This window comes from Podarcis vaucheri, assembly GCF_965113315.1.
Source record: "Podarcis vaucheri genome assembly, chromosome: Z".
Lineage (NCBI taxonomy): Eukaryota > Metazoa > Chordata > Lepidosauria > Squamata > Lacertidae > Podarcis > Podarcis vaucheri.
This window is the reverse complement of record NC_138758.1, coordinates 44,673,090-44,700,945: the sequence shown is the minus strand read 5'-3', so window position 1 is coordinate 44,700,945 and position 27,856 is coordinate 44,673,090. Positions and strand designations below refer to the sequence as shown.

At 44.7% G+C, this 27,856-nt stretch overlaps 1 protein-coding gene across 1 annotated transcript in view; it reads right to left on the bottom strand.

The window, feature by feature from the left end:
- PAPPA (pappalysin 1) overlaps nt 1–26,401 on the bottom strand; it is a 243,570-nt gene extending 217,169 nt beyond the window's left edge. Inside the window, exon 1 of the mRNA XM_082208779.1 lies at nt 25,924–26,401. Coding sequence (XP_082064905.1) covers nt 25,924–26,386 — 463 coding nt within the window. The 5' untranslated portion in view covers nt 26,387–26,401. The remainder of the gene's footprint in view (nt 1–25,923) is intronic.
- Nucleotides 26,402–27,856: the final 1,455 nt, after the last annotated feature.

The following is a 27,856-nucleotide window of genomic DNA, read 5'->3' as shown; positions in this document are numbered from 1 at the left end:
CAGAGCCATAATTGGGCCCCTTCTAGCTCTACGGTTCTATGATTTCTTAGTGCCAGGACCATCTTCAGGGATCTCAATGAGAGATATGAGGGATTCAGGGTTAATGTGGCCAGTGTGAGATTAAACCCTGTGGCGGCTCCTAGGCAATTGAAATCTCGCACACACACCACCCTCAAAAATTATCTCTAATACATTTTTGTAATTTTCTTTCAAGATCAAATCAACATTATTTTGACCTGTTGTTACAGGGCCCCTAAAAGATGTGGGGCCCATAGGATGGTATCTACTCTGCCTATTTGGTAATCTAGCACTGGATGTGGCCACTGGAGGATGGCTTGAGAAGGACGCAACAGGCATGTGGCCTGCCAGCCCCTCACTGCTTTTGCAAATCTCACAAAGCTGTGCTGGGCTTGCTGGGCACTGTGAACGCACCCTTCAAAGCAGTTGGCCAGCCAGGCTCCCCAGTGCATGCCCAGGCTGGCAGCACAGCGTGGCCCCACTTTACTGCAGAGGGTGGGGATTTTCATCCAGGTTTTCATGCAGAAGCTCTCCTAGCCTTGCCTTGAGATGCCAGGGAATTGAATTTGGGATTTTCTGAATGCAAGGCAAATTCTCTGCTGCTGAGCTACAGCCCCTCTGCTCCTCTTTCACACTCCACAAAGCCACTTTTCACATTCCATTTAATTGCTTCCCCTGTGCTTATTTAAGCTCCTGAGCCTCAAGAGGCCCCTCATTAGGCCCTGTGACAGCAGCTGCACCCCGACATGCTTCTTGCTGTACTGGCTGAGCAGCAGCAGCAGTCTTGGCTGCTGAAGAGGTGGATTGGAGCCACCTTAAAGAAGCAGAAATTCTGGAAACTGGTCCAAGGAGCAGCGGTATAGCATGGGTTGCTGGAACCCAGGATGTGGCAAGTGTTGCACCCCCCCCCCCCGTTGGACTGGACAGCTGGGGTAGGGACGAATGCCAGGGGTGTGTGCGCAGAGGGTGTGAACAGAGCCCATCTCCAACAAGCTCTCTGCCCGCTGCCTCCATCCACCTGACCACTAAACCAACCTGTCTGCTGCCACACCTCAGTTGCCAGGGCTCCATGCCTGTCATGGGGGCACCTGATTGCCCCCCTCAAAAATGTGCACCCTGGGCCATGGCCCCCTCCGCTACACCTTTGCCAGGGAGAAATTGGTATTATTTCAGGGACTGAGGTCTCACTCCCTGGTTGTGTCCTCTTTCCATATTTTCTGATCAAACATGTTATTTACACACAATTCATTATTGCATTTTTGGTTAGCACCCACAACTGGAAGGATGCACATAATCTGACTTGAGAGGCATGGTGCAAAAAGCGTTTATTGAGGGTAGGGTGGGAATTAGCACATCATTTAAAGGTACAAACAGGTAAAGCTGCTCTTGAGGATTTTGAAACTGCCTGGTGGCCATTTATTAATCATATAAGTGATTCACACTGAAATTGTATCTCTTCCATCACAGGCCAGGAATTGATGTCTAACCTATCCTTAGCTCTATTATGGCTGGAAAGTGACCCAAACTCAAGAATTAAACACAGGGACTTAGTTTTTGTTGTTGTTAGCAGCAGTGCAACTGGCTGTTGTTATTTCACTGGAAAGCCAAATCAGAGCCTCAAATGGAGACCTGGATTAATTATATTTGGGACACAACTCTCTCAGATTACTTTCTGGAGAGAAAGAGAGTTATAAGGGGAGTCTCAAAAAGGGACAGGTCTGAGGAGGCTTGGTTTCTGTTCTACTCCTTCATAAATAAGGGACAGCAAACTCTCCACCCCCAGTCTCTCAAACCCCTGTGCAGAGAGGCCCCGAGGTCCCTGTAAGAGGAATAAAGCATGAGGCACAGGATTCCTGTGATAAGAACCTTCACATGCATGAGAGCAGAGTGCTTACAATATCACACTGATGAATACTTTTCTTGCTTCTACACTATGGTTTGCTTTGTATATGCTTGTAACTGAAAAAACTTTGTGTGGTTTTATTTGTTGCTTGTGGTGTTGAACAATTTTTTTAAATCGAAAAATTATATCCTGAAACATCAGTTATTTATATGTAACCCACCCCCTACTTAAAATTAAAATATATATGTTAGACCATTCTGTGAATAATGATGTATGTGTTTTCTACACATATTAAAACAGATAAATTGAGCTAAATATATGGATTCTTTTTGATATTATTAGATCATGTACTTAGTATAACTTTCTTTTAGGGGCAGTACAGGATTCCTGCTGGTGTACCGACCTTTCATCTGCACCAAGGATTACCTGCCCGAGCTGCTTCAGGTTGTGGTGGATGTTCTCCTAGAGACACCTAGTCTGGTGGTCCTAGGTGATTTTAACATTGATGCCAACACAACCTTACAAGGGGCTGCTTGGGACTCTGTGGAAAGCATGGCCTGCATGGGGCTGTCTGTGAATAAATCTGGCCCTACTCATAGCTGTGGACATGCCTTAGACATGGTGTTCACCTCTATGCACCCAGATCACATGGGTGGTCTGACACTAAGTTCCAGTGGAATAAAAGAAGTGCAACTAGACTTCTGTGCAACCCTTCCCTTCTGCAGGGGGGTGGGACTAATTTGAACGGTCCAAATGGTAGGGGGTACATTATCCCATGTTGATGGCCTCTCAGCTGATTTCCTGGAAGCCCGTTGGAATGCAGCGTTGACCAGGGATATCAACTATCTGGCTCTGAAGCATTCTCTCTGATTGCATGGAGCTCAGATGGCCCCGTGGTTTCACCTGGAGCTGAGGGTTGATGAAACAATCACTGTGATGTCTAGAGCACCAGTGGTGAAAAACCCATTCCAAAACAGACCAAACATGGGATAGAGCTCAATGTCAAGTCTACCATGTTGCTAAAGCGAGGGTGAAAAACTGCCTCTATTGCACCTGTGGAAAACAGTACCAGGAGACTCTTTCAGGTGGTTCATAGTCTAACAGAACCACCTTCGCCATCAGGTTCTGGTAAGGACTCAAAGATCTTGCAAAGTTTTTTGCAGATAAAATCAATCAAAATTGGAAAGAGGTAAACTCCACCATGGTAGGGCTATGGCAGGAGAGTGCCACAGCTCTGACTAGTCAAGTTGTGTAGGATCAGTTTCAACCTGTTACCTCTGAGGATGTGGATAGGCTGCTTGGATGAGTGAAACTGAGCACCTGTCTGCCTGATCCTTGCCCACCCTGGCTCATAAAAGTGAACCAAGTTGGGCTAGGCAATGGGCTCTGTGGGGTGCTGAATGCTTCTCTCTGTAAGGGAGTCTTCCTGGACCCCCTTAAAGAAGCAGTTATTAAACTGCTTCTTAAAAAAACCATCTTTGGACCCGGCCATTATGGCCAATTATTGCCCAGTCTCAAATAATCTATTATTGGGGTTGAGCAAAGTAATTGGATGGGTGGTTGCTAAAAAAAACTCCAGGCATGTCATGAGGATGTGGACTATTTGGATACCTTCCAATCAGGATTCAGGACCTATCATGGGACTGAACCTGTCTTGGTTGCACTGGTTGTTGATCTCTGGTGGGCTAGGGACTGAGGTGAAAGTTGTTTCCTGGTTCTGCTGGATCTCTCAGTGACTTTTGATAACATCAACCATGGTATCCTTCTGGACCATCTGGGGGGTTGGGAGCTGGGGGCACTGTTATGCAGCGGTTCCACACCTTCCTCCTGGGCCGTGTCCAGAAAGTGGTGTTGGGGGGATGAGTGTTCAGACCCCTAGGCTCTCACTTGTGGGGTGCCTCAGGGTTCCGTCCTCTCCCCCCTGCTTTTCAACATCTATATAAAGCCACTGGGAGAGATCATCAGGGGGCTTGGACTGGGTGTTCACCATTATGTGGATGATACCCAGCTCTACGTCTCTTTTAAATCAAAACCAGAAGGCGGTGAAGATCTTGTGTGAGTGTCTGGAGGCACTTGGAGGATGGAGGGTGGTCAACGGATTGAGGTTGAACCCTGAGAAGACAGAAGTACAGTTTCTGAGGGACAGGGGGCAGGTGAGTATGGGGGTCTCCCTGGTCCTGAATGGGGTAGCTGCACCCCTGAAAGACCAGATGTGCAGCATGGAGGTATTTTGAACTCACAGTTGTCCATAGAGGTGCAAGTTAATTCTGTGTCCAGGGCGGCTGCCTACCATCTCCATCTGGTATACTAGCTGAGACCATACTTGCCCGTGCACTGTCTCATCAGTGTGGCACATGCTCTAGTTATCTCCCGCTTGGACTACTGCAATGCACTTTATGTGGGGCTACCTTTGAAGGTGATTCGGAAACTATAACTAATCCAGAATGTGGCAGCTAGATTGGTGACTGGGAGCAGATGCCGGGATCATATAACAGAGGTCCTAAAGGATCTACACTGGCTCTCAGTATCTTTCTGAGCACAGTTCAAATTGTTGATGCTAACTTTTGAAGCCCTAAATGGCATCTCCACCCCCATTGTTCAGTCTGGACACTGAGGTCCAACTCAGAGGGCGTTCTGGTGGTTCCCTCACTGTGAGAAGTGAGGTTACAAGGAACCAGGCAGAGGGCCTTCTCAGCAGTGGCGCCTTCCCTGTGGACTGCCCTCCCATCAGATGTCAAAGAAATAAAGAACTACACAACTTTTAGAAGACATCTGAAGGCAGTACTCTATAAGTAAGTTTTTAATGTTTGATGTTTTTATATGTGTTGGAAGCCACCCAGAATGGCTGGGGCAACCCAGCCAGATGGACAGGGTATAAATAATAAAATTGTTGTTGTTGTTGTTGTTGTTGTTGTTGTTGTTGTTGTTGTTGTTGTTTCACCTTCAGGTGCAACCCTCATCTTTGATAAAACTTTTCATCAAGTTATTGGTTTTGTTACTGTGCTAGGAGATCACCCTTTAAGAGTGAAGCAAAGGAGGGGCGGTGATGGAAATACAAAGAGTGTTGTGGAGACGCGAGATTAGTGGGGAGGCATTCTTGGGAAGAAAAAGTTAGAGTGGGGGATGGACTATCCCCATAACTTTGGAAAGTTGTCACTGCCCACTTTGCTGGAAAAATACAACCAAAGGTGACAGGACTTAGTTATGAAAGGGGAATTTAGGTCAACAATCAAAGCGGCAGTCAGAGGCCCATGAACAAGGAGTTAAAGGTTGGGGCTGTGTTCTTTCTCCTCACATGCTTTAATCGCTTAGTATCAAAGTCACGGTGGAACGCTTGAAAGCGCAAATATTCTACAGGAACCTATAGAAAGCTTTTATCTGTCCAGAGGAAAATAATTAAAAGAGACAGATTTGGGTTAAGTATTCCCATGTTCCATGCAATTGGATAAAGTCGAGGAGGATCCACCCAAACACTTTCCCAAGTTCGGTAGAGATTTCCTTGGATGACTTTGAACCCATTGTGGTTTGTTTGTGTGTGTGCATGTGTATATATATATATATGTGGTGTGTGTTTGTGTGTGTGTGGTATAACTTAGCCTCTCAATTTCCCTCCCTTCCTTCTTCCCCATCACATTCTTCCACGAGACCCTTAAATAATTCAAAATGTCAATGTAAACAAAGCAAAGATTCAACCTGCATAATTGCTAACACCAGTAAAGTGGCCTCAAGGGTCACACAGGGAAGCTTATGGCCTATGAGCAAAAGAGTTATTGCAATTTACAATGGCCCTAAATAATCCCCTCCAATAGAAAGTGCATTCAAGACCCACCTTTTCCACACAAAAAACAGCAGCTCCATATAAAACAGTTGTGAGTGGACTTTCCACGGTCACTTTGGAACTGGTACAGCATTAGGCAGAAGGCCAATACTAGGTAGTGCTTGAGTTCCTCCATGGTAGGAGGAACCAAATACAATGATAGGTGAAGACAATTCTAGCCTTGTCTACACCTTCCTCTTCCTTAGTTCCTAAAGTGCAACATTGAGTATAAGCAGGAGGAAGCTGGCAGGTAGGGCTAGCTATAAGAAAAATTAGGCAGGTGTGGGTTTGCTGAGGGTGGTGGGGACACTTTTCAGACCATTTCTGACTCCCAAAGTTAAACTGACACTCCTCACTCACCCTGTGGTCCAAAGCTTGCTTTTCTGGGTAATCAAATGTGTGGCATGGGCCAGAAAGTCCACTGTTTTCTGCTTGAGGATAAATGAAGTTTATCAAGAAAGAGTTAAAGACAATGGAGGCTCATGCCCACTGGGACTTGGTGGAGCGGAAGGAAGGGAGGCTAACAGTAGGAGGAACCAGAGCAAATGACTGGCAGAGCTGGAGCCAATTATATGCGGAGAGGACTAATTCTTATTTTGTCCCCAACTTTCCCTCTGACAAGTTCTGCAAAGTCAATACTGAGACTCAGGAGGCTGACAGCCAGTCTCCACCCATAGATTGTATGCAAGTGAGTAGGCAGGTAAATGTTGGCTGGTTGAGGGCAAACTCAACTAAAGAACCCCTTGAAAATGCTCATCCAACCATTATTTAAAACCAACCAGTGAAGGAGAGTCCATGACCTTCATCCGTTTGAAGGTCAAACTGCTCTTACCTTCAACAGAAGTTGGGCAGGAGTCACTCTGCCTTCTTTTTAACACCTGTTAAAATTGTACTGCCCAGGCAGTTGTTGATATCTTATTGTGCATTTATGTTTTTGTTACATACATTGTGTGTGTTTATGTTGCACATGGGGATGGTGGATAATTCCAAACAAAAAGTGGAAATTCCCTTCTTTTTTTGGTTATTCCTCCCATTTCCAGAATGGAAATCAAGCCAGTGAATACCATTGGTACTCACTTTTGCTTTCACTTTGCAAATGATACGTAATTGATTGCAGCCCCCCTCCCATGTGCATTGTGTTTCCTTTACATTGTAATTATAGGATGGAATAGCATAATGACAATGTAATTTACATAACTTACATATTTAATCACGTAAGTGACCTAAATTTGTCACAGCAGACAGCAAAGTGACTGACATTCTTTTTTGACATTAGATGAATTGCAGTGGAAAGGAAACAGCGTTGAGTAACCTGGAGAATAGAAGACTGAGAGGCAATAAGATAGCCATCTTCAAATGGCTGAAGGGCTGTGACATGGAAGATGGAGCAAGCCTTGTTTTCTCCTGCTCCAGAAGGTAGGACCCAAATCAACAGATTCAAATGACAAGAAAGGAGATTCCTATTAAGCATTATGAAGAACTTTATGACAGTAAGAGCTTCGTTGTGGGTTTTTAAGATGATTAATTGTGATCCCTGCAGTGCAGGGGGTTCAGCTAGATGACCCTTGGGGTCACTTCCAACTCAACAATTCTATGAATTGTTAAGGATAATTATTTAATTTCCTAAAATGGGAATGTTTACTTATGTGAACATGGATCCGCCCCCCTCTGGTAGTAGCTCTCATCTGACTGTGAGTTACATGAGAGAGGCATTTCATTCTGTTGTGACTGTTATTCCAGTAACTGTTGTTTTTAATTGCTCTCTGTCCTCCCTCTGAGTGTGAGGGAGAATGGCTGCTGAGAGGCTTCTCTGGATACTGCTGAGGGCAGTGTTGTGTCAGTGTGATCTGTCTGAAGTGAAACATACAGAGGAAGATCCCTAAACATTAATTGGGAAAAACCTGTGCAGAAGCTCTCTCTAAATAACAGAGAAAATACTGCTGAGGCGAAAGTAAAAACCTCTTATAAGAAGCTGTAAGGCCTGAGTGAGGTAAAACTCTGGTGCAAGTCTCACCAGTTTTTATTTATAAGTCTAAGGAAGAAGTCTTCCATCTACAATTCAAGTGAGAACGTACCTATGTTTGAATGTAAATATATTATTATCAGTTATATATTTATGAAACTAAAGTTCTTCTGAATATAAAGAGTCTGGACATTGTATGTATAGTCTTTACAAAGAAGCTATCAATCACCTAGAAGAGTTACTTAGCTCCCTAGCTGTAAGCTACTCTTCTCCTTCGCGTATCATCAAAATTTATTTTTATATACATGACATGAATGAGATGAACGCAGGGCAGAATGCAAAACAATTCCGTCTTGCATTCCTAGTTGCACACCACCTTGCTTATATTTTCTTATAAATATTTAAATAAATATCATGTAATTTTGCCAGCTGAAGGTCACAGTTTCAGTCTCTCATTAAAGACTCTCAGCAGGACTGGGGAAGACCCCTCTCTGACTCAACATAAGGCAGCCTTGAGTTTTCTTAGGTATGCGCTGCAATCTTATGCAGTGTAGCATGGAAAGGAAACCAGAACAACTGAGCTGGGTGTACATCGGGAGTTGTGGCTGTGTTGCTATGGGACATGGCTGGTTTGGGCAAGGGTAATGAAAATGCAAATAATGTTTGCTATTAAAAGTGGCTTTTTCAGAATAATATTAGGGTAGCTCTGCAGGGTTTTGGTCTTTTATTTTCTTTACAAATGTGCCGTCCCACAAAATACCCCCCTCTTTTTTCCTGTATGATCTTCTGAGACGGCAAAAGAAGGACCAATGACAAATGAACACCAGGGTGAGAGGCTAGTAAATGAAAACAAGGGGCAAAGAAGAACCTATAGATTCGCATAACAGGCTGGGAATGAGAAGTCGGGTTGCCATATTTCATGAAGTGAAGATCTCATCAGTGGCTCAACAAAAGTTGTTGAGCTTTTAATCAAAGAACATTTTTTGGGAGGTCATAAAAAAAATTGTCCACAAACAAGGCAGAGGAGCAGCTCTGGGCACTCTGTGGGCTCCAGCAGCTACAACCCTACCACAGCTAATATTCCAAAGAAAGTCCAAGTTCCTTACAGCACAGTTTGGAAACCATAACGCTGAGGCAACATGGAATGCCCCAGCTCAGTGTCCTCCCTCCCCCCTCCACATAAACCACTTGAAAATTGTTTAGGGTCTTGGTGGACCACTTTATATTTTTGTGTCCATTGTAGCAATTATAGTGCATTTTGCTGGATGCTATATGATTTTATTGGGGACGCGGGTGGCGCTGTGGGTTAAACCACAGAGCTAGGACTTGCCGATCAGAAGGTCGGCAGTTCGAATCCCCGCAATGGGGTGAGCTCCCATTGCTCGGTCCCTGCTCCTGCCAACCTAGCAGAATGAAAGCACGTCAAAGTGCAAGTAGATAAATAGGTACCACTCCGGCAGGAAGGTAAATGGTGTTTCCATGTGCTGCTCTGGTTCGCCAGAAGCGGCTTAGTCATGCTGGCCACATGTATGCCAGCTCCCTCGGCCTATAGAGCGAGATGCGCACCCCAACCCCAGAGTCGGCCACGACTGGATCTAATGGTCAGGGGTCCCTTTACCTTTACCTTTATATGATTTTATTATTGAATCAAGGTTAAACTTCTTAATTCTAGCTGCCCATTAGATAAGCTGCTGATCTTTGCCACTCCTTTCAAGTGCAGGGGTTGGACTAGATGATTCTTTGGGGTCCCATCCACTATGGAACTAGAAAAGCTGCATCTCTAGCACAATGTTTCTGGACATTTTTAAAGCATCTTTATCATGTCCCCAAAAGTGATTTAGTAGCAGCTAGAAAAATCGGCTCTGTCCCTGGTTGGAATTGTGGAGGAATTTGTTCTGCCCACATTTTTAAAATGGATTTTTATTGAATTTTTCCAAAAATAACAATGTACGTAATAGAACAAATGTAAAACAGTTAAGGAAGAATATGCCAAATCAGGAAATACATAGAGATCTGACTGTTGAAAGGCATGTGCTATTGCAGTTATTGGTTTGGGGTAAAAGGATCGTGCCAAAAAGAAAATTGGGAGACAGGTGAGTGAAAGTTTTTGTCTTTTGTGTTTGCATATATTAGTGACTGAAACCATATTGATGCAAATTTGTCAGTTTTAATTTCACCCCAAGTTTCTCTAAATCGCTGAGTCGGCTTTTCATCTAAAGCTAATTACCAGATCCTAGCATGCCATGCGTTTATGGAGAGATTTATGGGATCTTTCCAGTTGGAGGCTACTTTGAGCTTAGCAGCCAGCAACAGTTTTAGAACCAAATCTTTATGAAGTCACGCATTCCCTCTCTGAAGATATAGAAGAGTGCTAGAGTGGAGTCAGATACCACAGACTGTTACATAATCTTGCTTACAGTAGCAAAAACTGCTCTCCAGAAATTAAAAGCTTTTTCGCAGGATCACCATAAATGATACAAGCTGCCTTTCATAGGACAGCTTCTCCAACACAAAGGAGAGGTGGCAGAAATGCCACCTATGAAATAGTTTTAAATCTGCTTTGCGTATCTTCACAGAGGTGGACTCTAAGCTTAACTCAGTCCAAATAGCTTTCCATTGTGAATCTGTGAGCCTGACACTAAGGAGTTTTTGTTGGCATCCATCTGTCTCAAGCAACAATAGAGTGCAACTCTTGGGGTGAAGTCAAACCAGTGTATTAGTAGCGCCAAAGTGACCTTCTGGGGACATAAACCTGAGAAATGTGTATGGAGGTTCTGGGCTGCCCAGATGACAGATCACAGGCCTCCCCTATCAGAGTATTGTATATCTAAGTTCAGTCCACATTTTAAAGCCAACCTACCTAATTTGCTGGAAACAGACTTGCATGCTAATTAGAACACATCTTTCAACTGGATTACTCAAGTGCAATTAAGCTTTCATTTTTAAAATGTGTATAAAATATGGGTCGTATCCAACCAAGTGCTACTGAAATTAATTGGCATGACTATTGGATCCAATAGTTTCTGTGGGTCTACTCTGTGCAGAACTTAGTTGGATGCAACCCCATGTATTTAATGGGGGGAAAGGTATACAAAGTATATTGTGTATACTGAAGGCATACGTTAGGGGAAAGTGTGTACAATTTAAATGTGAATTTTAAAACCCTACAAAAATGCATTGGAACAGATCTATGATTGAGTACATGTGAAACTAATCCCAAATAGAAATGGGCTGATTCATCTATCTCCAATACTTGGGGTGAGATATCTGGACAGTTGTTCATGTTAAACCGAACACAGGTACAAGTTGTCTCTACACATGTACAAGTTTGAATGCATGCACACTTATTCATCTGTACAGCCAACTGTTAGGAGGGTTCACACATTACATTAAATGAGTATATAATCTATGTACATAAATCACTGCTCACTAGTTCAGTTTCATGTAATATTCAATGGGTGTATAGATTGTGAACACAACAGTTGAGCTACACAAATCAACAAGTGTTCCCTTGCACATGTGTAGAGAGAGCTTGTGCCAGTGTTCAGTGTAACATCTGAACAAGGCTTACATATTATATGTGAATTCCTGTACAAGTGCACAGGTCAGATATTTCTGTACACAGATTCCATGTTGCATTAAACACCCCTTATCTTGGATTTTCAAATCATTTTTAAGTGGTAGCTTTGGTGGGAGTTGTTGTCAGCCCCTACCCCCTATTTTCTGCACATGCTTAAGAATCTCCTTCCACATGATGGAAGGGTAGATGCACAAGACAGACCTTTAGACAGGCAGATAGCCATGATCTGCCAAACAGATTTCTACAAGCGGACAGACCCTCCAAGTGTCCCTATTTTCCAGGGACAGTCTTGGATTTGCAGACACCATCCTGGTTTCTGATTTGATTCCAGAATGTCCTGCTTTTAATATGTCCCTATTTTCATCAGAGAAATGTTGGAGAGTATGGAGTTATATATATATAGTGATTCATAATGAAGTATACAGTTTCCATTCGCTATAAATGAAAACTGTATACTTCATTATGAATCACCCTGTATTATTATGGAATAAGATGTCCCTGTTTTCATCTGAGAAATGTTGGGGGGTATGGGTGCACTATTGGAAATACCCTGTAGACCCACTGACTCAAAAACCCAGAGAAGGAGAGGGGTGGTGGTTTTCATTTTGTTAACCATCATCTTTCCTTCTGGATTTCCCTTGTGGTACATGTTTGTAAATGGGAGAGGAGATAATAATCCTGGAGACTGCAATTTAGAACAGAGTTAAAAAGCAAGCTTAGAGCAAAAGCTTCACATGTGTGTTTCTCCTCACAGACACACAAAGGACTCACTGTATAACTTGTCCATTGCCTGGTCTTTTTGTGTGTGGTGTGTGTGTGGGGGGTGTATTTTTGTTTTTTTACAAGCCCAATAGGAATACGATAGGTGAAGGTATAAAAGCAAACAGGCCCATCTTGGAGAAGCGTTTCCCGCTTCCAGCCGCTGAAAGCACAACACACCCAAATTAAATCATTCTCCACAGCAAACAGAGGTCCCGGCCCGACTGACAAGGGCGATCCTCCACACAACACTGATTTCCCCTGGCGATCCCCATAAATCTCGAGCCTATTTCAGTTTGCAGTTACGCCCGCACACGCATCAGGGAAGCGCCACTAACCTTTGTTCCATGGGTTCATCCCTCCCCCCTACTCCCTATAAATCCAGAGTAATTGAGAGCAGAGCTAGGCTCTTGGTGTGCATTATAGGATACTATAGATTGCCAAAAATATGTACATTTCAAGGCCCCACTTTATGTTGGGACATTTCAAGGCCAAAACATTCTCCTTGGGGCCTGTTCTCTCTTTCTCTCTGCCTGGATCTGACCCCACCCATGGTGAACTGCCTGAAAAACCCACCGAGAGCAGAAAAGCTTGACATTTTTTTTTGCAAAGCACAGCCGTTGCTATCCTTGATATAACTGTTCCCCCAAAACAGGGGATGAGTTGGTTGAGAATCTGGGGATACTGTGCCAGATTGTGTCTCGAATCAGTCTTTGGAATCTTGCCTTCTGTGCCACCAACGTACTGGGGCCCCAGAAGATCAGGCAGACGAGGCCATATAAATCCTAGGACTGCAGCTGCAGGACAAAAGAAGTCAGCTGGCACATAGCCTCAAGCTTTTGCATTGTCAGCTGATTCCACAAGCCCATTGCCACAGACCCGGCCCTACAAAACCCTGGAGGCCAAGCCAGCTTGTTAGACTAATCTAAAAGTGGAAATGCTGATCACCTTTCGGCAGGCAAAGCTAGCCAAGTGTCCTATTCTCGAGAGGATGCACTTCAGTTTGAAAGGCTGTCTCATGGAAGTCCAGACAAGAGGTAAAGAAGCGTGAGACGCAGAGGCCTTGATGTTGCCCATCCACAGTTAGCATCTGGACAGCAGACTCAGCAGGCACACTGGTCACAGTCTTCCACACTGTGGTGTGATATCCTAGATTTCTAGTTCAGTCTATTGTCATTATTCTAAAGTTGCCACTATACATATACATTAGCTTATGAAAATTTCACACAAAACGGTACCCTCTTTTTGTCTGTGATGCCTTTCCTCTTTGTTGGCAATGTGTAAAAAGCTTGGTAGAACATCCACACTGCATACAAAAGATCCCGGGTTCAATCCCTGGAATCTTCAGGTTGGGCTACAAAAGAGCTCTGGCCTGACAACCCGGAGAGCCAATGCCAATCAGTGTGATTGATACTGAGCTAGCGGGACCAATGGTCTAACTCAGTACAAAGTTACTTCCTGTTTCCCTATGTTTCCCTATCATCTACGTGTGTTCAGGGCAACGTATGAACAGAGAACTCCAGAAAGGTTGTGTTGGAGAAACGGGCATTTTTAGGTGGAGAAGGATGTGAGATGTACACATCTCTGGCATAGAGGACCTGTGGGCTGCGCACATGTGTGTGTGTGTGTGTGCGCGCACACACACACACACACACACACACACACACTCTGCTGGACTCAAACTCCCATCATCTATGACCATTGGGCATGTTGGCTGGGGTCAGTGGGATTTGGAAGGCACTATGTTGAGGAAGGCTGAGATAGAGCTGTGAAGGAGTTGGCGGAATCCTGAAGAACAACTTCAACAACTCACATGATCCGCCAAATCCCAACTCAGAATGGTGTTCAGAAATTAAGAGTTTACACCAAGGGATGGCAGAGAATATGTTATTTTGCTCCTTCGCCCCTTCATGGTGAACAAGTCTAAATTTAGATTTTCCTATTTTATCATAATATAGATTAGAAGATATAAGTCCGTTACGTCCAGTCGCGGATGACTCTGGGGCTGCGGCACTCATCTCGCTTTACTGGCCAAGGAAACCGAAGTTTGTTCGCAGAGAGTATTTCTGGGTCATGTGGTCAGCATGACTAAGCTGCTTCTGGTGAACCCAGAACAGCACACAGAAACACCATTTACCTTCCCGGTACCTATTTATCTACTTGCACTTTGACATGCTTTCGAACTGCTAGGTTGGCAGGAGCTGGGACTGAGCAACGGAAGCTCACCCCATCGTGGGGATTCGAACCGCCAACTTTCTGATCGGCAAGCCCTAGGCTCTGTGGTTTAGACTACAGCACCACTCACATCCCTCATAGAAGATATAGGAGAGGTTAAATACAAATATGGCATTCACTGAAAACCAAACACATTCATCACTTGAAATTCACCCTTCTCTGAATTTTGCAATTAATGTGTACAAAATACATGTAGATTAGTGAAAACAACACAGAAAAGTGCATTATATTAGGCAAAATTATTTTGGAAATATGTGTATATTTGGCAAGGCTGCATATAAAAATGTGTGTGGTAGAATTTCTCACTAAAATTTAGCTGATGAATCTGCAGGAGGATCACAAACTGATGTGGAACTGTAGAAAACTGAACTTCGCAACTGTAAGAAAGAGAAATAAAAATTGACAGATTTTCCCTTCCCTTCTTTCCAGAAGTTCCACCATGACAACTGGGGCTGATGGCAGTTGGAGTCAGCACTGAGAAGTGAAACACATGAATTGTTGCTTCAAGACAATCAACCAACCAACCAGTCAAAAGCCCTGTTCCCCTCTGCAAAGAGCTTGTCTTAACTCCTCTGGAGTCTAGGATGGTGGCTACACTCACATAGTAAAAGGTGGATTGAACTGCCCAGAGATTATGGTTATCGGGTCCTCTCTGTTTGCTTGTCAAGCTAAATCAAACAGATGGAAATTCTGCCTATCAGGACAGATATGTCAGGAGGGAATCAAGGACACACAGATAGTAAGTAAAGGAAGGAAGGGAGATAAGGGTGGGAGTGAATGAATCAAAAAGTTACACACGTACATCATACAGCTGGGCAAAGTGTCTTGAATAAATATCCTTATTTTTAACACTGGATGAGAAATAATTTATTTTGGGATAAGCAAACACTATTTTAAAAAAAATATATTATTTTGGATAGCAGAAGTGTAAGTCAACCAGATCTTTACCAGTCTGCATCTGTACTGGAATTGTTTTTTGATGTTTTAATCTGAATCTGTATTGGAATTGTTTTTACATCTTTTAATTGTTTTCTCACTTGCATGTTTGACACCCTGGGCTCCTTTGGGAGGAAGGGTGGCATATTATTCAAACAACAGCAGAACACACCTCACACCTCACACCTCACACCAAAGTCTCTGGTTAGATAAAGCAGACTTAGGAAATGTTGAAGTTCCAGGGTTCAAATATTGCTATGTCCACCCATGAGTGCACACAGTGGTTATGAGCCAAATTGCTAGCTCTCACAACCTCAGTTTTCCCATTCTGTGGAATGAGCACAATTACAACTTAGATCACAGATGCCTTTTATTATTTCAGAGAGAATTAAGGCTGTTTGCCTTCCGCATTGAAAAGTCTTTTGCACTGGATTGGCAAATTGCAGGGACTTCTTGTTTCAAGAATCGAGAATCAAATTTGCTAGATGAGGGAGTAGGAAACTTTTTTTTAGTTAGAGTACGGTTATCAGATTTTTTCAATGAATCCAGGGACACTTTTCAACTTCCTACTAAATAGATGGATTTCGTTGGGGGACTGATTTGTAAATCCGGGGCCTGTCCCCAGGAAACAGGGACGTCTGGTAATCTTAAATTAGAGGGACATATTCCCTTCTGCCACAAGCCAGCAGTAGGTGACACCTGAGGCATGAGTCAGTGCAGCAATTAATGTCAAGCTTACCTTTGTATAGTAGACTAGTTTCTACACATACTTGGTCATTCCTTTTTGTTCTCAATCCAGGCAAGCAAGAGGCATGATCAGATTTGAAGAACACATTCTAGCCAGGCAAAAGCTCTCCAGGAGGGGACAAAGCTTGGCCAGTTGAATGTGTGTGGCCTGGGAGGGGTATAGCCTGGAGAAAGGGAGACAAGCTAGGTAGGAGGTGTGGTCTGAAGGAAATCCAAAGAGCCAGGCAGAGGGGTCTGGAGGCTGCATTTGGCCCCAGATCTGAGGTTCCCTATCCTTGTGCTACATCACTGAATCTAAACCTTACACGTTAGAACTCAACGTGCTTCAGTTCTTTGTCTATATGTGAACATTAAGGGTGACAGATGCGAACAGATGGATGCCCAAAGGTGGCATGAATTGATGCTCTTTGCTGTCTTGACATTTTTTCTGCACTGCCCCATAATTCTGTCCTAATTTTCACCAATGTGGCCATTCCTTGTCTCACTTCAGTCTGTAACACATATTGAAGGGGTAGGCACCCTTTCTGGGTTTTTTTGTGAAGGGCCACATTCCCTTGTGGACAATCCTGCACGTGGGATGAGAAAAAAAATATCTGAAAGTGTCTTCTGAGAAATTTTGCCTCAGGTCTAGAGTATACATTGTATTAAGAATCTTCTAGCGTGGCATTTTTACTGATGCTCAAAAGGAAAGCACCTTGCAATAAGAATTACAATGAAGTTGTATGTACAGTCAATTTAATACTGCAGTGTTTTGTTAATGCGCCCATGTGCCACTTGCGATTTTTTTTGGGGGGGGGAGAGATAAAAGATGCAAATGAATCAAATGAAAATAAATAAATGAAATCTGCTGCAGATGGTGCATGTTCCAGCTCCAGAATGAATTGTAGAAATTCTTCCAGTTAAAATGGCATTTAGAAATGGAACATATAGTAGAGTGAACTTAAGGTAAAGGTAAAGGTACCCCTGCCCATACGGGCCAGTCTTGACAGACTCTAGGGTTGTGCGCTCATCTCACTCTAGAGGCCGGGAGCCAGCGCTGTCCGCAGACACTTCCGGGTCACGTGGCCAGCGTGACGAAGCTGCTCTGGCGAACTGGCCCCAGAGCAGCACACGGAACGCCGTTTACCTTCCCGCTGTAAAGCGGTACCTATTTATCTACTTGCACTTAAGGGTGCTTTCGAACTGCTAGGTGGGCAGGAGCTGGGACTGAACGACGGGAGCTCACCCCACCATGGGGATTCGAACCGCCGACCATACGATCGGCAAGTCCTAGGCGCTGAGGTTTTACCCACAGCGCCACCTGCATCCACAGCACCACCTGCATTGTGGGTGCAATAAATCAGTGGAATGGGGGGCAATTCATTCATCCCACTAATGAGGAATGGTGAAAAAAATCAAATCTGTTTGCATTTAAAGACAGACCTACCTAAGCCACACGTTCTGAAATAATATGTGAACCAAAATGCAACCGTCCTTCAACATTCTCACTTCTCTGACTTTTGCAGTGCAATTCTCCAGCTAGGTAATGTGTATATGTGTATATACTAGAGTAATGTGTGCATATAAAATGCATATGATTGATGGAAATAATGGAGAGAAAAGTATTACATTTGGGGGGAAATTGTTTGCAAAAATGTGCATTTTTTGAGAGATTTGCACTGATGAATTTTCATGAAGACTCTAAAACAAAAACAAAAAACACCACAAATAGATGTGAAAAGAAGCAACTGAGAGCAACTGACAGATTTGCCCATCCCTGTCCCTAACCAGAACTGAGGGGCTGTCAGTCTTGAAAGGTCATTGACTAGGTACTGAGTGCTTTCTGTGCCTGTCCAGTAACGGGCCCAAACTCAGAAGCTAAGCATTCCAAAAACTGTTTAATATGCACAAAGGCCACGATCTGAAGAGAGCTCTGCTGTGCTACCTCTGGAACCCTTCACCTCACTCTCCCCTTTCATCTTGAACCCTGCTGCAACCTTGCTTTCATCAGAGAATGAAAGTTTGGGAAAACGGAGGCGTTTCCTGTCAAGCTGGGCTCCAGTCACTCAGCATCATGTTCCTTAAGCTGGCAACTGGAAAGTATGGAGAGACAGTGAACAGCAGCAACAGAGAAACTCTCGCTTCTCTTGGCAAACACGCCTTTTCCACTCCAACTCATTCATCCAAATTTTGTTTTCCACTCCTGCCCATTAAAGAGTCAACCATCACTTCGCCAAGACTGGAGACCACATAGATGAGGGGTTGTTTGTTTGTTTGTTTGTTTGTTTGTTTGTTTGTTGAGGGACTACCCTCTTGATTGCACTAAGAGTCGAGCAGGATTTATTTCTGGTGAGAGCAACCAACTCTGGTTTTGTTTGTTTTGTATGTGTTTTCATGTATATCTGCTGAAGCAAAAAGAACAACACATTGCAATGTCAGAAATGGCATTTACATCTGGAAAACAGACTGAATGAATGTAAAAGACCCACTCACATTTTGTTGCATAGATCTTTAAAAAAAACCCCAACCCCAACAACCTCATTTACTTCCCAGCTCCAGCAGCCCCAAAACAAGATAGTTTTTCAGCATCTGAGGTGTGGTAGTGTAAACTCCATTTTTGGCATATGCTTTGGGACACAGCGGGCTGAGTCCAGTGCTAATCCTACTCAGAGTAGACTCACTGAAGTTAATGAGCATGACTATAAGTTGTAGTCAATACTAATCCTACTCAGAGTAGACCAATTAGGCCCCCATCTGCATTATTAATTCAAAGCAGTATAATTTCACTTTAAACAGTCATGACTTCCCGCAAAGTATTCTAGGAACTGAAGTTGAAAGCTGTTTCTTCACAAAATGGCAATGGCCAGACTGCCCTATGAAGATGGGTTGACTGGTTCAACCACTCTGGGTCTTTCAGCATCCTTATCTCAGCTCCAGAATTCTTTGGGGAAAGCTATTTATTATATATTTAGGGCATTGTTTATTGTAGTGCATTTAGCACATTTGTACCCTGCTCTTCAGCCAAAAAGACTCCCAAAATGGCATACATGTAATCAAAACAAGACAGGCTTACAATCCACAAAAACATGGCACACAAAGGAAAAGGAACAGGGAAGGAAGAGGAAAACCAAAACAGTTTGTTCCTATAATGTCCAACTGGCATAGTTCAGGGGCAGAAGATGTCTGGTGAAGTTGGGCCTCTGACAAAGCTGAGCCTTGCTTCTATATCTCTCCCTCTGAGGCAGTCAGACGGAATGACTGCCCCCAGATAATAGCTATGGGGAGAGGAGGCCTGATAGAGCTGGCTTGTTACAGTGGATCCAATGGAGTGAGCTCTGCTTCCCAACCCTCCCACTGATGGCATGGCTTCTCCAGAGGATGGCTATGCCTGCTTAAAGTGGTACGATACTGCTTTAAATGTCTAATATAGACGAAACCTTATACATGTCTAAACGCCAATGGATCTACACTGATTAAGGATAGCACTCGATAAAGCCCAGTGTGTTGTTGCACACAGGCTATCTGCAAAAGTTATCACACAACCCAGTGGCAAAACCTGTTGGGAGCCATTGATGTGGCTATTCTACTCTCTCTCTCTCTCTCTCTCTCTCTCTCTCTCACACACACACACACACACACAGACACACACACAGACACACACACACACACACACACACACACACACAGACACACACACACACACAGGGAGGGAGGGAGGGAGGTTTTGCTTTGCTGAACACTGTAGCTGATAGCACCAAAGTCAAACGAGTTCAGAAATAGTCTCTCTCTCTCTCTCTCAAGCAGTGTGAAAACTGGCAGCCCTTTGCATCAAGGGCCACCTCCCCCTCCTAGATGAGGGATGGCCCGGGGAGATGACGAGCCCTTTTAATAGTGTTGTAAAATTAGCTCTTTAGAAAAGTCACACACACACATACCACACACTGCAGCTGATGGTGATGCAAGGACAATTTCAACTCCAGAGGAGCAAAGGAAACATGCTCGAAGGCCAAGAAAGGAGGCGGGTGATCCTTTCTTTCAGGGAAGAAAAGGATCTTTGGCACTTTGGATTCTACACCTAGCTTTTATTGAATCTTTTTGAAATATATCTATAATCTATCCACATTTGGCCTAAGAAGTACACCCCCACCCCAAATTCCATGTCTATGCCTATTCTGAAGCCCAGACAGAAGAGGAAGGAAGAGGCAAAGTTGCTAGGAGAAGACAGTCACCTAAGCCTCCAAGATCTGGTGCAAAACACACAGGTGGCTGCCTCAGGGATTTGGTTTGGGTGGCCATGAAAAAGCAGCAAATCATCAAGCATAAAGTTATTTGTTACTGCTATTAGGGTGTAGGACTAACCCTGAACATTAGTCCATCTGTCTCAGTATGGTCTTCAATGACTGGAAGTCCCCCAGGGTTTAAGACTTGGATGGTTCTGTCCACTGTGGCACTAAGTGATAATGTGAGTGCAAGGACTTACACTTCCCACCTCCTTCCACAGTGCACACCCAAGCAGCATAGTATGGGTTGCTGGTGCCTGGGGCGGGCAAACCACCAGTGCTGATGGAGTGACTCTTCCACCATAGCCAAGCTGGGTGGCACTGTGGGTTAAACCACAGAGCCTAGGACTTGCTGATCGGAAGGTCGGCGGTTTGAATCCCCACGATGGGGTGAGCTCCCGTTGCTTGGTCCCTGCTCCTGACAATCTAGCAGTTTGAAAGCATGTCAAAGTGCAAGTAGATAAATAGGTACCGCTCCAGCGGGAAGGTAAACGGCGTTTCCGTGCGCTGCTCTGGTTCACCAGAAGCGGCTTAGTCATGCTGGCCACATGACCTGGAAGCTGTACGCCGGCTCCCTCAGCCAATAAAGCGAGATGAGTGCCGCAACCCTAGAGTCGGTCACAACTGAACCTAATAGTATGGGGTCCCTTTACCTTTACCTATAGGTAGTAAAACCTTAAAAACATGCGCTTCCAGTGAATCCCAAAATGTCTCATTTTAAAAGCTCTTTCCAAGCTATCCCATTTCCCTTGCATAAAGACATACCACGCATTTGGGAAGTCATAACAAAACTCTTTGAAGGTCAGATTCATGTGCTTTTCCATGCAACAGCCAGAAAAGATGCACAGGCAGCTAAAACATCGCTTAGTTACAAAATGTAAACGTTTCTAAACTATTGACAGAGGGAAAATGCTAGTTTTAGACTCCATGCTGGCCTGAAACAAAGTAGTAATCAGTGTTCTAACATTAATCATAGAACTGTAGAATTGGGACTGCAACAGTCATCTAGTCCAACCCCCTGCGATGCAGGAATCTCAGCTACATCTCTTATATTTCAGCTGCTCCATTTTGAATTTTAAAACTTTAAAATCAGAGATATAACCATAATATACTCTTCCTTTCTTAAAGGGCTGTTTTAAAAAAATCAATCAATCAATCAATCAGAATTTCTTGGAAATAAAAATCCAACACCATGGAAAAGGAATGTTACCATTAGCACATGATTCCCCCCCCTTAAATATGTAATCTTTCATTTAAAAAAGTTAAAGATAGCTCCCAATGCAAATGTTATCTCCATTTATTTATTTACATTACTTATAACTTACACTTCATGTGCAAAGCCATTGGGAGGATCTCAAGGTTCACCATTCCTGCCATGATCTACTCTTCAGTTATCCAATTAAATTTCTTCATTTATATAAAAAAGTTATAATATATTTATAAAAATAGTTATATCAACAAAAGAGGGGGATATCAGAAAGGTTCCGAACAACTGTATCTATATACAATAACAACCACATAAACATATAAAACAAGAGGACAACAGCTGTTATGGAAAGGTGTTTTCTTTATTGCCTCCATAAGCCTGGCAACATAGGGAATTTTTACAGAAAGGTTTTAAAGGCTGAAACAGAAAGCGCCTAGTGAAATCTCTGCTGGTGGAGCATTCCACAGAACTGGACCACCGACACTAAAAGCTCCATTTCATGTTCTTAGATGAGTCTCACTAACTAGGAACAGCCAAGGTGGTGCTGAAAAACATTCTGCACCACTGGTCTCTATATCTGTATCTAAGCTTGCACTCCACTGTTTTCTATCTCATAAAATAGGATCAGTTGCATCCCTGAGACCCAGAAGTCACAAAGCAAAAAGATTGGAAGATTACAGCTGAAATTATCTTCCTCGCTTAGGATTGCTCCTATTCTCTTTCTTTAAAAGATGGGGACCATTTGGTGTACAAAGCAGAAGGATGGGAGAACATGGGGGCCACTAGCTGCTGTCTGGCTACGATTCCCACCATCCTTAATAATTTGTCCATGCTGGCCAGGGCTGATGGGACCTAAAGTCTCACAACATCTTCAGCAAGTTACCTCCTACAGCATTCTTTCCCCCTCAGATCCAGCTGTTTTAAAAGAAAGCATTTGGTTTCTTGAAGCTCCTCATTTTTCTGCCTCAAAAAAGTCCACATAAAAATTAATACACTCAATTTGTGTGCACTGTGTTGTTTGATGTACACATTTTTGTGCTAGTTTGACTAATATGTGCCTTTTGTCTGACTGTACACTTCACCATATGCATATGGGGGCGTGGGGGATGGGGGTTGCAGAACAACACCACAAAATTCAGAGCAGTTCAAATTTCAAAGGATAGCTGTGTTTCACTTCACTGATCAGTTTCAGAGAGTGTGAGTTAGGTCAGTTCACAACTAAAAGGCGAGCCAGGTAAGTTTCTCAAACATCCAGAGTTTAAAAGTGAGAGTGGGGCAGAAAGAAGGACTGTGGCTCAGTCCTGCATGCAGAAGGCCCCAGCTTCAATTGCCAGCATATCCAGGTAGGGCTGGGACCATCACATTCTCAAAATCCTGGACAGCAGCTGCTGGTCTGTGTGGACAATATTCAGCTAGGTGGACCAATTGTCTGACTCAGCACAAGGCATCTTAAGTGGGAAAGTGGAAGGAGAGTTAAAGTCTCTCTCCCCCCATCCACTTTTTGCTGTGGCTTTTGTTTTCTTTGCTTCGGGACAGACTCCTCTGAGTGACAGCAATCTTGTAGGTCAAGTATAGGGCAGTCGAGATAAAGAAATAAAAACACTGTAATGTGGCAGGAATGACAGAAAACAGCCCCAGAGACAGAAAAAAAGAGAGGGGGAAAAGCATCTGCTGCCAGAACAGTGTGTGAGAGAAAGGGAATCCCCTCCTTTTTCCTTTAAGAGATCTATGGCTTGGTAATAACAATAAAGTTTAAGCTATATTTAACATTTGCATAGCTCTGCAGACTCTTTCATGTATATCATTTTGCTATAGCCCTTACAACAACCCTGCAACATTGAGAAGTATTTATTTATTGTCACATTGCAGAAGCAAGGGTGAGGGTGAGGGTAAACTAAGACTGAGAGAGTGGGAATAAAAATATGCAATACAAGGGTAACAAATTCTTGCCTACCATACAAGGTTGTTGTAAAGAATGCAGCAAAACACAGTAAATTATTTGAACCAGGGGCTTCCTCAGTGGTATCTCAGGGTACTGCCACAGGTTTAATAGAACTCATTACTGGCTCTCATTACTGACCCCCTCCCCCCAGAAGAAGCACTATAGTATACTGGTTAGAGTGCCAAAATAGGCAAGGAAGACCTGGATTCAAGTTCACACTCATCCATGAAGCTCACTGGGGCATGCTGCTATCTCTCAGCCTTATCAACCTCACAGAGGTGTAGATATAAAAGTTGAATAGTGGGGAGGAAGAACAAATGTATATTGTCTTGAGCCCCTTGGTGGATAGTCAAGATGAAAATGTAATAAAACAAATTAAAAGTGTTCCAAATCACAGACCTTCATACTCATATCCCAATACTCTATCTCTAGGGAACAGGGCAAGCCTCTCAAGTCCAACTCCACCAGAGAATATATTCCCCATTTCTCTCTCTTTACTCTTCCCAAGAACAGAGGGATATGTACTGGATGTGTCCAAGCTTCTCCCGGGGCCTCGTTGAATGAAAAACAAGACACGTGTTCCAAGACCTCATGGATTAATAAAGCTTACAGTTCAACAGTATTTTTTTTTTGGGGGGGGGAGCGCCAAAACTTTTATAGTGCAACATGATATTGTAGTCAGCTGTTGACATTTGCAATATTGGAAAGAATTTCAAAAATGCTGAAAAAATGTGTGTGCTTTTGGGGGGAGGAAAGATCCTTCACATATTCTGCCCCGTTGCGCGATGAGGTTTGGGAACTGCAAGCGCTCACGAATTATCACTTTTTTAAAAACTGCCAGCACTTTATACAGTTAAAAAGCACTGCTTTAGGAAACCACATGCTTATTCTAACATCAAATAGCAAAAGTAAAGCAGGGAAGCTTTCCAACACATTTGGAAAGTGAGAACCTTTAAAGAGAGGAAGATAAGCTGCCTGTTCAATCCACTGGAGTACATGTCTAAAGAGACATCATTTCCCCATGATCCTATTCAATATTTCTCTTTTTAAATGTCCCATTATGAATTCACTGGTGAGGGAAGGAATAAGCTATATTGAAGGCTAACAGGACTCTTGAACAAAAATGAGCAGGATCCAGTAAAAACTTCACCGGGTTATATCCGGCGCTAGTCTTACGCAGAGTAAACCCACTGAAATTCATGGACATGACTAAGTTAGGTTCATTCATTTCACTTGGTCTACTCCGAGTAGCACTTAGACTGGGTACAACCCAAGGATTCCTATAGGACAGAGCCAGTGTACGCTTTACTTAGAAGGCAAGCCCACCCAGTCCAAACGGTTTACACAGGAGGAGGACTAACTTTTTCCTGCCACATCAGCGTGGCAGCGTGCTTTCCTTGACTGCTGCCCGATCCAGCAGCGCACGTGTACTTAGGGATAAATCCCGCGGGTTTACAGCACAATCCCAAACACACCTACTCTGGAGTAAATCATATTGAATTCAGTGGGCTTCACGCTCAGATTCAGCGGGGCTAGGATATTGCAGTCTTATGCCAAAGCAGCCGTGCTTAGGACTGAAGCCTTTTTACAATACGCTCCAACTCACGTGGACTAATAAGTAAGTTACCTTTCCTTCCCATACCAGCGGGCTTACTCTCAAGTAGGGGCGTCCGATAGGGAGGCACCGTTAAACGCGTGCGGTTAACTCATCGAAAATGTATGAAACCACACTTAAAAGGCAGCTCTTAGGCAGGATCGGGATCAACCTGTCTAAAGGGGAGATGCACAACGCCCTCTCCACCTTATCTCATCCCTCGCTCGCTCGCTGGCCCCTGGGCTATTCTCCTAGCCACGTTTCTTCGGAAGTAAGCACGAGGAAGAGGGTGTTGTTGTTGCTGTTGTTTGGGGGGGGGGGAGTTTAGCCTGCTGGATCAGGCCAAGGGCCCGTCTAGTCCATCATCCATTTCTCAAAGTGGCAAAGCAGATGCCTATGGGGATCCCGTGAGCAGTACCTGTGCATAGGTTTCTTTCCTCCTGCGGTTTCTCCCAAACTTCCTAAGTTTCTGCCCATTCACAAAATAGAAGAGACAGACAGGCGTGCATGCATATACTGGAGACACAACAGCACGTGGCTTTAAAGAAACAACAAACCACGACATAAACACTCAAGAGCCTCCTCCCGCCCGCCGTACACTTTGCATTCAACCAGAGTTGAACAGTAAGTCCAGATGTGGCACGCACAAACGTGGTCTAAACGTCGCCAACGTTCAACACGTAATTCCTTTGGGCAACGGATAAGATCCAACGCCAGTTCCACTCGTAGTAGACCCGTGGACCCGAATGAATACAGCTGAAGTACATTCATTTCAAAGGATTGGATCTCCCGTCAGTCTCACTAAGAGTAGACGTCTCGAAATCCATGCGTAAAAATCTAACAAAATACATTAATTGCAATGGGTTCTTCTCAGAATAGACCCCGTGGAACGAATGGTCATGCCTAACTGAATTCCATCCGTTCCAATGGATCTCCTCTGGAGTAGAACTGGAGTGCTCAACCCAAGTGTGTGTGGAGGGGTAGGTGTCTCTGGACGCCCCCAGTAGAGGAAGTCCTGCTTACCTGCGACGACCGCCGGAGTCTTCTGCCCGCCCTCGGGCCGTAGCCACGCTTGGACCGTGAAGGCATCCCGGGGTAACTCCACCTCCGCCTTCAGCCGCAGCTGGTCGCCCTCGCCGCGAAAATAGAGCGCTCGGCTGACTGCCGGCTGCTCCCCGCCCTCCTGAGCTCGCCTCCTGCGGCGCGGAGCCCGCGGCGCCTCCGGCCCGCCTGCGCCCGCGGAGGAGCGTCTACCCCGGGCTAACCTGGTGGCGCAGGTGCCCGGGGCGGGGTAAGGCGAGTGGAGAGCGGCGTGTTGCTGCGCCGCCGCCGCCGCCGCCTGCTGCTGCTGCGCCGCCTGCCGGGTGTCCCTTCGAGCCCGGCCGGAGCGCTCGGCCAGCCCGCACTCGGCGCCGCCGGCGTGGGCTGCCGCCGCCGCGGCCGCGCACACCAGCAGAAGGGGCAGGAGGACGCTCCGGCGCTGCATTTCCAGGCTTCCCCCCCACCCTGCTCCCTTGGAAGTCCTCGCGTGCTGCCAGGTTGGGGCTCCTCCTCGCTTTGCGCTTCACTCTTCTGAGGGACTCGCTTTTTTTATAACCCTTCTCAGTGGCTTCTCCCCCCCCCCTTTTTTTTTTTTTGCTTTGAGGATTTCTCTTTCTCCCCCCTCACCTTTTGAAACCAAAATAAAAATGAGATTTTTAAAAACTCAGAGCTTGTCGTCTCTCTCGGTTTTCTTCCTGCCTCCTCCTCCTCCTCTCCTCCTCCTCCTCCTTCCCTCTCGCCCTCTCTCTCTCTCTCTCTCTCTCTCCCTTTCTCCTTTTCTCTTTTCCCTCCTTCTTTAAAAAGAAACAGCTTCGGCTCCAAAGATTCGAGCACACACGAGGTTCCCTCCCCCTTCCCAAAAGATGCTCTAATTCATTTAATTTTTTTTCCTCTCTCCCTCTTTCTTTTTTGGTGCCTCCTTTATAACGTAAGCCACAGCCCCCTTTCTCCCCCTTCTCCCCCTCCTTTCTTCTCCACTTAAATGAAAGGGGGGAAGAGAAAGAGTGGGGGGAAGTTGCCCCCTCCAAGATGATGAGTAAACAAGAAATCTATTGGGGGGGGAGGGTGCTCCACCTCGACAGAGAGATTCCCCCCAAACTGCAGTGATCGTGACTAATCAATCACTTTGAAGTAAGCGAGGTGGGGGTTATGGAGAGCTACATAGGTTGGAGCACTTCGGCGGGGTCTTACAGCACCACCTTCGCTGTTACTTCCCTTATTTATTCGTATTCAAAAGGGGCAGTCAACGTGAAGGTAGTATACTCCAATGTGAATTTCCACCAGAGGTGCTTTAAAACCTGTCCCAAAATACACGCACGCACACACTCCCCCCCCCAACACTCACGCACGCACACCACTGCGCTGTACCCTTTTTGGCACTTCTCTCGCACCCCCAACGCCCCCCCCTTCTCATGAACCTCTCTGCACTTTGCTGGTGAACCTCATTCTTATACATATTATTATTTCTTCCTACACCGCATAAAGAGTGTTGAAACTTGATTCTCTCTCTCTCTCTCTCTTTCTTTCTTTTTGCGCGCTCTCTCTTTCTCCCTCTCCCTCTCCCCTCTGTGTTAAATCCCCCCACCAATATTATTTCCTTTAAAAGTTATGAAATCGCCAGCCAGAGCTGCCCCCTTTCGTGGTCCCCCCTCGGAGCAGCTAGACGGTGCAGCTAACCCAGAGCGTTGCATCCAAGGTTTCCCATCGGATCGCCGGGGGAAAAAAGGGAGAGGGGGAAAGCCGTTTGTCCTTCCAGAAGCTGGAGCAAGGAAAACCAATAGGTGTGCGGAGGGTTTGCCTCTTCGGTTCTCCTTCTCCCAAGAAAAAGAAATCTCTCATCGATTTAATTTGTGCTTTTCATTCAGAAAAACTAAAACACTGATGTTGGAGACTGTGTTGTTGTTTTTTAATTCAA